The sequence below is a fragment of the Vanessa atalanta genome, chromosome 27 (assembly GCF_905147765.1).
Source record: "Vanessa atalanta chromosome 27, ilVanAtal1.2, whole genome shotgun sequence".
In the NCBI taxonomy this organism is placed as follows: domain Eukaryota; kingdom Metazoa; phylum Arthropoda; class Insecta; order Lepidoptera; family Nymphalidae; genus Vanessa; species Vanessa atalanta.
In genome coordinates, this window is record NC_061897.1 from 588,351 (window position 1) to 605,322 (window position 16,972).

General features: G+C 34.4%; 1 protein-coding gene across 2 annotated transcripts in view; it reads left to right on the forward strand.

Annotated features, from left to right (window-relative positions):
- LOC125074156 overlaps positions 1-16,972 on the forward strand; it is an 88,320-nt gene that overhangs the window by 37,780 nt on the left and 33,568 nt on the right. Inside the window, exons 1-2 of one of the 2 annotated variants that reach the window (XM_047685396.1) lie at positions 82-133; positions 2,498-2,641. In XM_047685396.1, the coding sequence (XP_047541352.1) occupies positions 2,551-2,641 (91 nt within the window). In that variant the 5' untranslated portion in view covers positions 82-133; positions 2,498-2,550. Of the gene's footprint in view, positions 1-81; positions 134-2,497; positions 2,642-16,972 lie in introns of those variants that run through there. The other variant, XM_047685397.1, reaches the window with a different exon arrangement.

Here is a 16,972-nt window from a genome sequence, read left to right on the forward strand (position 1 = left end):
GCGGGGAATTCCCGGTATCATTCCCGTTAAGTAACTGTTCATGGAATACAAATTGATATTGTAGTTGAACGAATTATTTATTTAACACTGTTTGAATAGATCTGGATGGTCGTGTGGTAGCTAACCGTAGAGCGTGAGTTCTTCTACCATTTCCATGAGTTTAATTTTTATCTAATTGGTCTCGTGTGTTATCAAATTTTGCCGCATGTGAACTCTTAACACTAATTAAAAAAATGCAAGAGAAATATGTGCCGTCATAATAGTTTTTTAACGAACGTCGCTCATTTTTTCGTTTCATTTTTTCGTTTGTCGAATCTTGAAACCCCACGAATTTCTTGGAATACGTTTTAAACATCCCATGACGTAGTTCAACAACCCCAGTTAATGATTAATAATATATAATATTGCGGTTTCTTAACGGTACATAAGTTGACATTTTCTAAATATATATTTTTTTACTGGTGAGAACGAATAAAGGTGAAAGCCTGTAGAGCCTAAGGCACTAAACACACTCAAAAATTACATTTATTTTTAGGAATAAACCAACTGTCAACTCTTGAAAAAAAAAAAATATAATTAAAACATATATATTGAAAATGTAATATAAAACTATAATGATTCGTACTTTAAAATTAAAAAAAAAAATACAGTAATGTATTTAGATATCTTTAACGTGAATCTGTTTAGATTCTTAAGAGCTTGAAGAAAATATATTTGTCATTAATATTCTTTGTTTTGTTAGTTTGTTTGTTTGTCTGTTTTGTTACAGTTTAAAATACTTTTACTTTTTTTTTTTTAAAAACCCAGATTTTATATACTTTTATTATCTTATTAGATTCACTTCATGTTTTAATGTAACAGTGGAAACTTTGTTCGTTTATGTGACATATTTTGGTATTAAATGTTTGTGCAGTATACTATGCTGTATGTTTTCCGAAAATAAAATAAAATAAAATAAATAGATTATCGTCACGCAAATAATTCCTACGTTAGTCCTTTAACAAAACAATGTTTTTATTTTTTATTTATTATTAATGGTTTTTTTTTATTATTAATGGTAGTTTTGAAATACATATTTGTATTTCTGAAATCATTTTTTAATTTTAAAACCTTGCCTCGTAGTTTCTATAGCGTATTTACAGATCTGAATATCTATTACAGTTAATAAAAAGGATTGATCAATCGACGATCTATTGATTGACGATTTTGACACCTTTTTTTCGGCTTTAGTGTTGGACCAAAACACTTGCCACCATAAACACGGCCTTATACTCACGAATACTTCTTAGCTGGTCCTTACACTTTATCTTTTAAACATCATTGAGTATACTGTCAGTAGAAGAAAACATTGTTTATTTACTCATCCCAAATAGCTTTGTCGGCTTTAAAATGTTCGTTATAAACTCTTAGATATTGCTAGTTCCGTAAACAGATTTAAATCTGTCGATTAATAATCAACCATTGAACAAAATCAACGGATAAGTCAAGTTTAATATTAACACATACACAAAATTTAAAAATAATTATAAAATAATGTATGTGATATCAAAATCTCTATTTAAATTAATTCATTGCTGTTATAAGTTAATTCAAGTTACAAAAACCAATAGAACCATTTCTTTCATTTTCTTCAAGACTTACAATTTAATACAAATTCAATACAGATGCGTTATTAAAACAAGTGTTCCAAGTGTATTCTCCAAACGAAGAAAACACCTGGCCGTGTTGATATAAACAATTTATATCACATTATGACTTATTTTTAACAAACCTTAAATATGTTTTTACATTGCATTAGTAGCATGTAGCCACTGCTGGGTTAAGGCCTCCTCTCAATTGAGGAGAAGGTTTGGAGCATATTCCACCACGATGTTCCAATGCGGGTTGGTGGAATACATATGTGGCAGAATTTCGTTGAGATTAGACACATGTAGGTTTCCTCACGATGTTTTCCTTCACCGCCGAGCACGAGATGAATTTTAAAGACAAATTAAGCAAATGAAAATTCAGTGGTGCTTGCCTGGGCTTGAACCCGAAACCATCGGTTAAGATGCACGGATTCTAACCACTGGGCCATCTTGGCTCTAGAAGTATGTACTCTTACAATTTTAATTATCTTAAAACGAGTCAATTATCTTATCGCCTCCCAATTCTCGTATAAAACCATTATGTGGAACTCCAAGTTACAGAGGTTCCCGAGGTATAGGGAATCCCTGCTAACAGTAACCAGTACGAAGCTAGGCAGATAAAGGCCCCCGGTTATTCTAATATATGAAAATTAATAAAATCTTCTCCTTTACGTTTCAGAGGGCAAAAATGTAAAATCAAATGACCTCTAATTACTCTATTGAAATAAAGAATATTCAAAATATCGGTTGCTAAATAAGTCTACTTTAACTTACGAGTGCTCTTTTCCTATGATCTAGGTACCACGTCACAGTATCTAATGCCGATAGACTTTGTTACATCGATACTAACGTAATTTTCTCTATTCCAGATAACAAAAGACGAGCATATCCCGGTTCCAAAGTGATGTAAGTTATGTGACTCATGGCCTGTGACGGGAAAAACAAGATGGCGGTGGGAAGATGGCGCACGTGTTTTGGCGCGCTTTTCATTATATGTGTACAAATTGTTAATTGTAAGTATTTTATATTTTATCTTTTAAAATTTAATCAAATATTCCAAAAATCAAAATCAAAATATACTTTATTCAAGTAGGCTTTTACAAATATTTTTGAATCGTCATTTAACAATCAAATAAGTGAAGCTACCACCGGTTCGGAATGTAGATTCTACCGAGAAGAACCGGCAAGAAACTCAGTAGTTACTCTTTTTCAACATTTAAAAAATACAGTTATGTTAGTTAAATACAATTATATGTATGTAATACATCCTGCTTGGATATCAACAAGTATTAACTCCACGCTTTTCTATCATATGTTTTGAATAATATGCCTTCTATACCAAATTATTTTTTACAAATGTCTTGAATTTATGAAACGGCAAAGTTAATAATGTCTGCGGAATTTTGTTATAGAATCCGTTTCTCTTATAAAATACCTTACCTCAAGATGGATTTATTGACTTTACGAAGTCTTGAAATTTGGCGGAAACTTGGCGTTATAAACTTATCCTTACGTCATGTGAACAAACAATGATTTTAACTGATTTTACCAAAGTGTTACTGTGAATATACATAATGTTTTTGTAAATATATTGTGACGCAACAGAGAGTCTCTAGCTCCAAGATTATAAATAAAATGATTTAATGTTAGTATTTAGCTATAAGTATTGTTTTGGGTGAGATTGATTATAATGTTTAATTATTTATATGTGTAGATAGACTGTCTGTCTGAGCTGAGAACGCGTCCAAAAAAATTGGATTCAAACGTTTGGTTAACTAATACACGCACACTAGTACAGTAGTATGATGTTTGCCGACTGTCAAGTGTATCTGTCACGCACACCAATATAAAAAAGTTGGCTCGTTAGGGTTGAAGGGTGAGTGAGCCAGTGTAGCTACAGGCACAAGGGACACAAAATCTTAGTTCCCGAGGTTGGTGGCGCATTGGTGATGTAAGGAATGGTTAATATTTCTTACAATGTCTATAGGTGAGTGTGGTGACCACTTACCATCAGATGACCTATTTGCTCGTCCGCCTACCCATATCATTCATTCAAAGAACGATTTTTAAGCCAATCCGTAAAGAAAATCAAAGATTATACAAGCTCTCGACCAATGATATCGCGTCAATACGATGTTAAATATTGTTTATTTTATTCTTGTGGTTGTAATAGATTATTTGTATTATTTTAAGCTCTGATAATAAATGTTTTAATAAACACTTAATTATCAGAAGTTGTTGAAGCGCTAATTGAAAATTAACTCACAATATTTGATAAAAAGCAGTCATTCGAAAATTTGTCGCTGACCATAAGCAATAAGGAAAACATAACATGTACAATATGTAAAGCAACGGAACGGAACGCTGATTTCTTAGATACGAACAATTAAAAAACTTATTACTTACATCACTCTGCATCTGTTACCGAATTTTTCACGGGGAGTGTTTGGATTAATCCCGACTGCTGAGTTTTAATTTCTGACAATATTACAAACAACATTAACAGCCTGTAAATTTCCCACTGCTGGGCTAATGCCTCCTCTCCCTTTGAGGAAAAGGTTTGGAGCATATTCCACCACGCTGCTCCAATATGGGTCTGTTGATTCACAAGTGGAAGAATTTTGTTGAAATTAAACACATGCAAGTTTCCTCACGATGTTTTCCTTCACCGCCGAGCAAGAGATGAATTATAAACACAAACGCTTCGTGGTCCACAGCTAAATAAGCATAATACCGAGAGTCAGTTATTTTACCAAGAGAAATATAAAATGCAGCACAAGAAAGTTACTTTTTCTCGCTTAACAAACATCTAGGCCAATGGATCGGATGCTTCCTAGATATCGATCTGTTTGTCTTTATATATATTTGCATAATAAAAATCGTCTGTCTGTACATTCCAGTGATAATAAAGTTTTGTCGATATTGTTAGACAATTTTAACGGAGGTGAGCCCTAAGTGGAATTTTCGTTATAAACCACAATAACATTGTCCATTTTAATGAATTACTATTATTTCTATTTGGGGCAAATAAACCTAAAGTTAGTCGTAATGGTCTCATGGTATTCAGGCCATGGTCACAGAGGAATGGAGGCCCTGGAGACACAAAGAAGAGGCCCATTATTATTATTTCACTGATAAATGTCATTTTCATTTCTGTTTGTCAGGTTTGTTAATAATTTATTTATTCTTAAAACAGTCATTAGTAATCTTGTATATTAATAGCGTAAGCCGATTTCTGTCCCAGTGATTATGGGGCGATGGCTGCACATGAAAAGTCGATAATGGTCTCATTTGAAGAGCTCCAGCCAAAGATGTGCAGAAAATTTAAGAGCATTCTTGGTTGTAACTCAGTAAATTGTTACAATTAAAAAAAAAACTGAGAGAGCTGAAGTTACTGGCCGTTTATAGAGAACTAATGTAACATGTATTTGACATTAAAAAAATCGTTCAAAAAAGGTTTCATCATTTTACAATGAAATGAAATCAAAACAAAACATAGTCATAGTATTTGAGATACCCGAAAAAAACTTTTGAATAAACCGAAAAAGGGCGACCGACTAGTATAATAATAATTTGATTATATCTAGACATCTAAACATATACTATATTACAATTAAAAATTCTTAACATCTCTCGTGGAAGTCCCAGGGCTCTAAATCCGGCCCTGCTTCCCGCTTTTATATACTAACATCATTTTAAAAACGATGAAGTTCAAAATCAGTTCAACAAAACATTGACCTATTTCTCACCACGCAAACAAAACCCGGCGAGTTAATGACCGCGATTTAAAAATACCGATGATATAATGTAACGCTTTGAAATGTAGTGAATATTTGCATTCGGCGTTTAATAAAAGATTATTTAATACAGCGTGGCGTAAAACGAAGTCGCTTCCCGCCTCTGCGGTTAGATATTTTAAACTACGCGACCGATTTCCATGCGGTTTTTGTCAATAAATAGGGGGTCAACTCTACTAACTTATAACGGAAATGACACGTTCCCGTATCGATACCATGAAGTAATTTTTTTTTAATTAACATCAGCTAAGCAAATAAAACCGGCCAAGTGTAGTACTCGCGAACGAAGGATTCCGTACCATTATCTATAAAAAATATTTATATCTGTTGTGTGGGAGGCCCCTTAAATATTTATTTTATTCTGTTTTTTGTTGTTAGAGCGGCAATAAAAATACAATACATGTGTGAAAACTTCAACTGTCTAACTATCACGTTCATGAAATACAGCCTGGTGACCGACGCGACGGACGGACGGACATAGAGTCGCATTAATAGGTTACCCTTTGGTACGGAACCCTAAAAATGATCTGTTACGGCTGTTTACATTCTCAAAAATATTGGCAATGTTTAAACAAACTTGGCACGCTTCAGTTGGCAACACAAGCTTACAATAATATAATTTTTCGAAAAAAATCGATGGCTTTGATAATAACAATGACAAATATTTCGTAAACAAAAGATGTAAAGATATTTGTGGAAAATGTACGCCTCCGCAAGTCGATTCATCTTCCGTTGGACAATGTGTTGTGTAGGTATAAATAGGTATACAATCTGCAAATTCTTTTATTATTATTATTTTTTATGATATACAATATAATCCGTTTATCATGACTCCGCCTATATTGACCAACCGTTTATAATGATGTAATTACATGAAGTTTGGATTTCATTTAAAATTTTTTGTAAAAAAGTCGGATATAATGACTTTCCTTATAGTGACAGTTCGCTTATTATGACCCATTTTTAATACATTGTGTCCGGTTATAATGACCGACATGATTCTTTACACCTTCGGTAATGTTCGTTTGGCATCTGTCTCGTTATTGTTTTTAATCACATACGGGGAAAAAGAAGGCGAGGTAGAACCATTACTTACCGCAGAAGAGGCAGTAAAGGCTGCAGATTTGTTTATAGCAATATTGAAAATGATAATTTGGAGCCCTCTTAAATATTTATTTTAATCTGATATTAAGTATTTGTTTTGATAGCGGCAACAGAAATAAATATGTGAAAAATTTCAAGTGTCTAATTTTATCACGGTTCATGAGATACAGCCGGATGACAGACGGGCGCTCGGACGGACGGACAACGGAGTCTCAGGAATACGGTTTAAACCTTTGGGTACGGAACCCTAAAAAGCATGGAGTTAGTATATATAGTAGTTGGATTTTAGGAGGTTATTACCGCTGTTTCGCGGTAGACTTACATTTTGAAACGGTAAATTTTAATATTACTATTAATTCTATTAATTCAGTAGGAACGTCAAAGCACGTACTCATGAACACCTGTTACTAAGAAAATGGAGGGTATTAAGGAATGTGTGCTCTAATTGGGTGCCCCTCCCCAATATTATACTACAGTACCTATTATGATAAAAGTTTGCGTAATGTATAATCTAAAATGGATAGATAGGATTTTGTAGTACTTTGAAGTTAATATTGTGCCTCGGTAAACATCGTAATTGAATACGGAAAAATCGTATTGTACTTTATAAAAGTAAAAAAATTTAAAAAACAATCTTGATATTTGAATTTTAATACATTTTTTTATGGTATAGGTTGGCGGATATTATTTATATAGATGATAAAAAAGTGTGGATTTAGTTAGAATCTTGTATCGAATAATATGCCTTCTTTATCAATGTATTTTTTTTACAAATGATTTGAATTTATGAAACGAAAAAAATTAAAAATGACTGCGGACTTTTATTAAAGAAACGGAAATTAATAATTAATGATATAATAATTAATTATTATAAAACATAATGGCATAAACGATAAATATTTAAATAAACATAGGTACTAGCTGTAAAGTAATTGTGAAAGCCTACTCGAATAAAGTAAATTTTGATTTTAGTTTATGATTTTAGATAGGTAAATCCTACCTTTACACGGTCTTGATGGTTACTGGTCACCACTTGTTACTATTGACCTGTTAACGGTTAATATTTATATATGCCCATATACGTTAGCGCTGTAAGAAATATTAAAAAATCCTTACATTTATTTATTTTATTTATTTATTAGATCACCAAAAAAATACACACTGAAAACAATCCAGATACATGAATAAAAAATAAGACTAGTGGTATCTCACTTATAGGTGATAACAGCATGCACAAAATAAAAGTTAAGCGACAACAAAAGGAAGGTAAAAAATGCTAATTAAAGACTATTACAAAACAACAATAAATTAAAATTAAGATAAGAACACAATTAAACTATCTAAACTAATAATTTTGAGTAATTATAGTTAATATTTTATTTTTAATTTTTTTCATATTAACGGAAATATCTAAATCATTGGTGACATATACGTACAAAATAATTATTTATGACTTTTCTCGCATTATAGCGGTTGATCGGCCCGTATTAAGCATACAGCTTAGCCTATATTCCTCCCTGGAGTTAAAGCTTAATAACAAAATCGGTTCAGTAGTTTGACAAAACAGACAGAAATAAAATAATTTAATATATTTAGAATAAGAACATATTTTTCATAAACTTTTTATTAGATCACCATTGAAATTAAAACGCTGTTGAACTATACACCAAGTGCAAATCGATCATTGACCTTTAGAACCTTGAATTCGCTTCGATGTTTGCGCCGTGATGAAATAATCGTCATTTTAACGCGCTCAGGGAAATACATCGAACGACTTAAATTCGAGATTAGTAACTTAACGTTACTTTATTTTTGAGGGTAAGTGGGGGGGGGGGGTGTTAATGAAAATTGGTATGAAAAAGTCCACGATAACAGTAAGTTCACGGCAGCTTTATATTGAATATCACAATTCAAATGTGCTTGTAAGAGCTACTGTACTGTACTGTAGAATATAGTATATATTCTTGATACCGTCACGTATGATACGTCAATTATTATTACAGTGACAGCACCCTTGTTAAAATAAGTATGTATCTTAGTATGTTGTTTTGTTGTTTATTTTAAAGACATTTCACATTTTTTTTAATGTATGTATATGTCGTGGCCATATCGTAGATTTGCTCACTTCATGAAATGCTCGAGAATTTCATGAAATGGTCGCATTTCATGATGTGGGCAACTTAATTTGACCAGAACATTAAATCGTCAACATTTCACGATTTTTTCATCCACATTTGGCCGGATCGTATAAATAGGGTGTCAATAAAATATTTAATAAAAATCCAGAATATCTTAAGAATTTCTTTATTGTTATTTAAGTCCGACTGATACAAACAAAATGAATTAAATTTTTGTAACAAAATTAAACATCAAACACGTCAAGTAACACAATTATTTTTAGAAAACAAACAAATATTTAGAAATAAGTATTTTGATAACCAGTAATAGTCCATGGACTTCTTTTGCGTAGTCACCCTATTCTCCTTTTATTAACGAATTATTCACTTTTTCACTGCGAGAAACAACATTATCGACAGCGGCCGCCATCTTCACACATAAACAAAGCGTTTGCAGCGCCTCTACCGGTAATTAATGTAACTACTTTACGGTATGATCAAATAATCTTGGCCATTTCATGAAGAAGCCGCGCGTTTAGTTGCCCATATCGAGAAACGATTTCTTATCATTGATCTGCCCAAACTACATCATGATGTGGCCAATAAACAATGAAACATTTCATGAAATGTAACCATTTCATGAAATTCTCGAACATTTCATGAAGTGAGCAAATCTACGATATGGCCACGACATATATACATTAAACACATTATATATATCTATACATAGATATATTACATATATCTATGTAAAGATCTTCTTTCCAATACGGTGTTCCAAGACTATCAATTCTATTCAATCTAACAGCTGAGTTTCGAAACTAAGTATTAATTAAATTGGAAATCGTTAATAACAGTAACAACCTTTAAATTTCCAACTGCTGGGCTAAGGACTCCTCTCCCTTTGCTTTCCACCAGCCCGCATTGGAGCAGCGTGGTGGATGAGCTCCAAACCTTCTCCGCAAAGGGAGACGACATCGTCAGTCATATGTAGCTAATTGTCATAATTACAATTTTTTTTATGATATTTGTAGGCGAAAGAGCAAATGGGCCACCTGATGGTAAGTAGTCACCACCGCCCATAGACAATGGCGTTGTAAGAAATATTAACCATTAACATCACCAATGCGCCACCAACCTCGGGAACTAAAATGTTACGTCCCTTGTGCCTGTAGTTACACTGGCTCACTCACTCTTCAAACCGGAACACAACAATACTGAGTACTATTCTTTGATAAATTTACTACAGTCATTTTTCCATTATAATTGTTAAAGTATTTCACTTTCCCTTCTTTGTACCGTATGTTATATATGGCACCGTATTTTTACATTTGCAATCTTAATTAATTACACATCTACGTAATTAAATTAATATTTCTTAATTAGCCTTAATTACTGCTTTGAATCTTTCGTGTTTTTTTGTGTCTTAGTCTTTTACCACTAGGTTCCGTCACGACGTTTTCTTTCATGACCGAGCACAAAATGAATCTTAAACACAAATAAATAGACGCCTCATCAATGCTTGATGTGATTGTTAAGCCTATGATCATACCCTGTACAAGTTAGCTTGATCTTTTTGACAGATGTAATTGTATGTAATTTTTCGGATCGACATAACTTTGCAATGACGAACATATTATTTTCTTAATTTAATGATTTTAAAAATTGTATAAATATTTAAAATGTACATGTAACACAAAAGTCCCTAAATATTCAAGCGTTATCCGAAAATTTTAAGACTTTTCATTGCTTCAAAGTAAATTTTAAGTAGAAACACTGAAAATAATAGACGCTTGTACAATGTTACATCGGTCGGACGGTAGGGACGCGAATGACAGGCAGTAACTGTTACAAATATCGATTAAAAAAAAATCATTATTAAAGATCATTGTTAAGTTATTGTTACGAACGGGGCTTTTTGGTTGGGGTCACTTTAGCTGGTATAGTTATTTTTAGAAAGATAAGTTAAACAAAATAATTGATTTCTAATTTGAATTACGCAATTATTTATGTCAAGTGCAATGAAGAATTTTACACATAATACATGCACCCCATCTCGTCACATTTACAAGTATTTTAAAACATTATTTTTTGAACTACTAGATATTTTCTGTTTCCCATCAAACAAAAAAAAAAACACAGGGTATAAGTAACTATTTATATTCCATTAATTCAGATCCGAAAGTCTAACCATATTTCGCCTAGTCTCGTATAGAATCGGGATTAAAAAAATTGTCCTATCTTTTTAAGTAAAAATAAAAATATATCATAGTTTTATTAATAAATAACTTATCCTTATATTATGATATTAATATACATACAATTTAAGTATTAATAAGTAAATCTAAGCTTTTTTCAAGTTAAACGATTTCAATATTAAATAGTTTAACTTAGATTAGTTTAAGTTATCACTTCAGTAGGGCATTTCAAGACGAACACGTATTTTTATGAAGAAGAGATGACAGAAAATCTGTGATGCCATGTGTCATTAACTTCATCTGGCTTAATATAGCTGCACTCGAGCACCTTTCATTATCCTACTTCCCTTATACCAATTTTATTTGGGGTCAGCGCAGCATGTCTTCTTCCATACTTCTCTGTCTAACGTCATCTCACAAATAACATTCTTTCCAGCCATATCATCTTTCACACAATCCATCCATCGTTTATTTGGTCGTCCTCTTCCTCCATCCATCCACATCTATGCTCAAGACCTTTCTCAAACATGGTCCTCATTCCTCCAAATAACATACCATGACAGGGCTTCCACATAACCAGAGCAACAAATGTTGTGTGTCTATTTTTCTATAGTCTATTGCAATCGAAGACGAGATAAAGATAAACAAACCTTAAATTAACGCCACGTTTTGCTAATAGCTCAGCTATTTTGTGCCCTTCTAACAGTTAACTAATATTACCTAACCCTCAATTATGATGAGGTAGAATCACTATTAAAACGCATATTATAATTTACACACTTAATAATATATACATGTATATGTCATTTACGTAGTTACATGACACACGCACACACACACAAAAAAACACACACACGCTTATAATATATGCTGTTGTAAGAGCGGTGTCTTCTGGCACAGGTGCCCTGCTGAACTTAAAAGAAGGCAACCCAACCTTTTTTACCATACCATAAGGCATATCATAGATTTTATTCGAGCTCTCGACCAATGATATCGCGTCAATTCAATACTAAATGTTATTTATTTGGCTTTTGTCCTCTTATGTAATTAACTACACATATCAAGTTATCGATAATCTTTACACGTTTTAATGGATTGAAGCAAATGCCAAAGTATGAAGACGTCGATTAGGTTAGTTGGTGAATATTTTATGAGTTCGTGCTACCCAGATGGGCTTGCACAAAGCCCAGCTAAATATGGTAGATTCAAAGCGTTAGCCAGTTCAGACAAACTTTTATTTATTATATATAGTTACGGATAAGTCCTACGTAAATCGTAGTTAGGGTAGTTTTGATTTTTATATGATTTTTATTATTAACTAATATTTAAAAGTGGTTCAATTAAATAAAAAACAATATATATGTACATTTTTTTAATCGCTCGTCGTCTTCTTTTTGCCGGAATAATTTTAATATAATCTATTGTCTAAAATTTGCTATCAAATTACCACGCGTGGGCGAAACCGTGGGCGGCGTATGCGACAGGCGCGTGGGCGATGGGAGCGGGATGGGTCTGAGAGAGAGACTGGGTCGACACGGACTGGCTACCAGCGATGACGGGAGCGGCGTAAGCTCCAGCGGTGTAAGCGCCAGCGATGTAAGAGGGAGCTGCGTAGGTGGCGTAGGCGGGGGCGGCGTATGCAGCCACAGGTGCGGCTACAACGGGAGCAACGTGACCGGCGAGCTGGCGAGCGATGACGGGAGCGGCGTTAGCGGCGGCACCGTCAATAGCAGCGGCAGCGGTCTGAGCAGCGTTCACCGCTTGCCAGGCGTGGTCCTCAGCGGCGTTGATGGCTTTGCCGTGGCTCTCGGCGACTTGGTCGTTGATCTGTTGGACGGTGTCGACAGCGGCACGAGCGTGGTCGGAGGCTTCGACGTGGGCGTCGATGGCAGCACCCTCGATATCACCAGGGGGAATAGTAGGGACGGCTACTGGGGCAGCGTGGGCTACTGCCACGGGGGCAGCGGCGTAGGCCAAAGGTGCAGCGTGAGCTACAGCCCATGGTGCTGCGTGGTTGATAAGACCACTGGAGTAAGATGTGGCCAGCAGGGGCCCAGAAGGCGCGGCTGCGGCGCAAGCGAAGACGGCGGCGGCTACAATCTGTTGAAAAAAAAAAACAATTAATGGAGTCAACGTGACCTTCTGAAGTCAATGGTTGTACGAATAGCAAAACGCGCTCGGTTTCAATGGCACAAGTAAAAGTCTCTCGATATCAAATTAGCAAGCAATTAATTGAACAGCATTGAGAAATAATTGAATTACGATAAAAATATAAACCAACCAGAAATCTCATCGTGCACTTCTGTTTGACTGCTCGAAAGCTACTGATAGATTTTGCAACGCCTCAGACAGCTTTTATACCCGCTCGACTATGACTAAACGGAACTCGAACGAGTAACTGGCCACCACCAAGGGCGCAGGGGGGCCAGGAAGCAATTTTGACAGATCTCTGCGCGGCAAGTCTGACATGTGTTCGAATTTGGAATGCGGCCAATGTCAATTACTTTTTAATGTCAGATTTGTCCGGTCCACGCAAAGGACCACCTTTCTTATTACGTATCGAATTATATTTATTAAATTTTAGATTGTTGTTAACATTGGTTAGAAATGTCCGGGATTTGGACTCGCACGGACGTCTTATGTATTAATTTAATATATTAAAATAAAGTTTATTTGATTAGTTCGTATGTAAGTGCATATTGACGCAGGTCTGTACTTAGGTAACGTTTTTAAATCTGACTGTACCTATTATGTCATGGCGGATCGTTAGTTACTGGATTTGGAATTTTGTTGTGTGTGTGACTAACTACGCCGTTGCTAAAAAACCACATACGATTAAACAAACCGTTGTGTCAATGAAGAATCAGTGGAAATTACTTTGATATTGATTTTTATTTCAAACAAAAAAATATGAACCGTTTAGTTGCGACACTGTATGTTCATATTTTACAAGAACGCTAAGTAAACGCTTGTTATCTGCGATCGATGCGATGTTGAATCTGATCTTCTCTGAAACATCTTTTGGTATAAAAGTAAAGTTTTATGTATATTGGTTTAGAATTAATTTCAGCTAGGTATAACAAAGATAGTCTTCTCGTATAGTGTAGATAGTATTTGTTTAATCAGACTTCTGGGACGCCTCACCAATGGTCCAAGACTTAAACATATCGGCGACGAGACAGACGGACGGACAGCAGTCTTATATCCTGTACAAGATAGCTTGATCTTTTTGATAGATGTATTTTTTTCTGATCGACATAACTTTGCAATGACGAACATATTATTTTCTTTTATATGTATCCTATCAAAATATGTCGCAAACATACACCAACGACAATTTGTATATACGAGTCGTTACGAACGATATATGTAGGTATGAACGATGATGTTCCGGCACAGAATAGCACCTCCTCTTTCATGTGTTAGTGTCGAAGCCCATTAGAATATGTTAAATGTGCATTTTTTAAGTACATGAGCAATTTGGATGTATTTCCATTAAGACAATATCTTCGATGGATCTAAATTTTGTTATACTAGATGAAATACCGGTTTCGCTTAGGTAAAATAAATAAAACTAAACAAATACGGTTTACTGTTTACTTGTTTTACATATTATAAAACAAAGTCGCTTATCGCTGTCTGTTCCTGTGTATGCTTAGATCTTTAAAATTACACAACGGATTTTAATGCGGTTTTTTTAATAGATAGATTGATTCAAGAGGAAAGTTTATATGTATAATTTATGCACAATATAGTAGAGAAACACAGCTAACCCTACGATATAGATCAAAATAATGATATATGTATATCTTTAAGGGTTAGCCCACAACAAGCATTTTTTATACTTTACTTTTTACGAGAAATAATGGCTGATTTTCGAAGCGATTTTAAACAATACAGCAATACAGCGACTGAAAAACTGTGCACGTTGTAAGACATTCTGTAGTAGGTATATTTAGTATCAGCATTGCACCCGTGCGAAGCCGGGGCGGGTCGGTAGTTTCATATAAAATATACCTTCTTCATAAATGTCGTGAACATCTACGATTATCAAACATCTATATTTTCTATTTAGGTGGTGAGAAATAAGGTAATTTTACTAATTTTGGCATTCCAATTAACATAACGTTCAAAGGTAGTAAGTATTCGGAAAGTTCCTTTAGTCAAACATGGCCGCCCGTTGAACTGTCATGTCTGTAAATCCCATGGGATTAATATCGATATATCTCGATTATACGACTTTTGCGGATACATGTTGTCGTCTAAAAATCATTATTTGTAAGCGATCTGTACTTGTGGATAGGCTTCGATCGAGTATCTCGTGGACCTGCACGAAATTTTTAATATAGTACATGTACATATATATATATATTAATAAAAAAATAAAACAGTTTAATAGAAGGTATGTCTTAACCGGAAGTTTATCCAATGCCTTAACCACCCGGATTTATTAAGCGTCATTTGAATACATGTTTGCGTTTTTTAATTTCAGTAAATGTCAATAGCGGGCTGTTTCTCGTTGGTCTAGTGGCTAAATATAAAATCAAAATTAAAATATACTTTATTCGAGTAGGCTTTTACAAGCACTTTTGAATCTTCATCAAACAAATTATATTAAGTGAAGCTACCATCGGTTCGGAATGCAGATTCTACCTAAAAAAACCGGCAAGAAACTCAGTAGTTACACTTTTTCAACATTTACAAAATACAGTCATGTTAGTTAAATACAATTATATATGTATGCAATAAATCCTGCCTGGAAGTCAACAAGTATTAGCTACACGCTTTTTTATCATCTTTATAATCTTGCATTGAATAATATTCCTTAAAAATGCCTAAAAAAATACATTGATAAAGCTAATGTATTTTTTACCAGTGACATAAGGTTAAAGACCCCCGAGTTCCTGTGTCAAAAAAACCCCAGGTCGGTCCGATAAAAAGATTTCGGGTTTTTCTGTCAAATCTCACTAATATCCTAATATCCCTGAGTGAAGTTGAACTCTTTTTGTATCGGATTCGCCATCCCATCGGGTTTGAAGAGTGAGGGCGTTGTTGTTAGTGAAATTAAACGTAAATAAGTCGCACGCTATGTTTTATCGAATACGAGTTCGACCAAAGATAACATAGTTGAGTAAAAAATTACAGAGGACATCCAGTGATAAACTTATAAACTAGGGATGTGAAAATTGAAAAAAGGAAGTTATTTAAATATTTTTTTCTTTATGGCATTGGTTGGTTGGCGGACGAGCATATGGGCCACCTGATGGTAAGTGGTCACCACCGCCCATAGACAAAGGCGCTGTAAGAAATATTAACCATTCCTTACATCACCTATGCTCCACCAACCTTGGGAACTAAGATGTTATGTCCCTTGTGCCTGTGATTTCACTGGCTCACTCACCCTTCTAACCGAAACACAACAATACAGTGTACTGTTATTTGGCAGTAGAATATCTGATGAGTGGGTGGTACCTACCCAGACGGGCTTGCACAAAGCCCTACCACCAAGTAATATACTATAGATATTTCAACAGGGAATAGAGAGTCCATCTGTGTTTGCACACACACACATTACAAACGACGTTATATATATATTATGTATACTATTACGATTGTAAATTAAACGTATCTACTGTTGATCGAAATCAAAGTATACTTTATTCAAGTACGTTCTTACAAGTACTTTTCGAATCGTAATTTAACAAGGTTATTCTAATTTGAATATTAAGCTATCACCGGTTCCGGTCCCGAATGTTGGTTATAACGAAAGTAACCGATTAGATACTTAGTCGTTACCCGGTTTATTGAAAAATGTGTCTCGTTTGATGAACAGCGAATATTTACTCCTAGTTCTTCTATCGTTTGTATATCGATATAGAAAAGTATAATATATTTTACGAGATGGTCCAGTGGTTAGAACGCGTGCATCTTAACCGATGATTTTGGATTCAAACCCAGGCAGGCACCACTGAATTTTCATGTGCTTAATTTATGTTTTCAACCCGCATTGGAGCAGCGTGGTGGAATATGCTCCATACCTTCCCCTCAAAGGGAGAGGAGGCCTTACCTAGCAGTGGGAAATTTACAGGCTGTTAATGTACTTTTCTATTGCACTGTTTCCTGAGAAT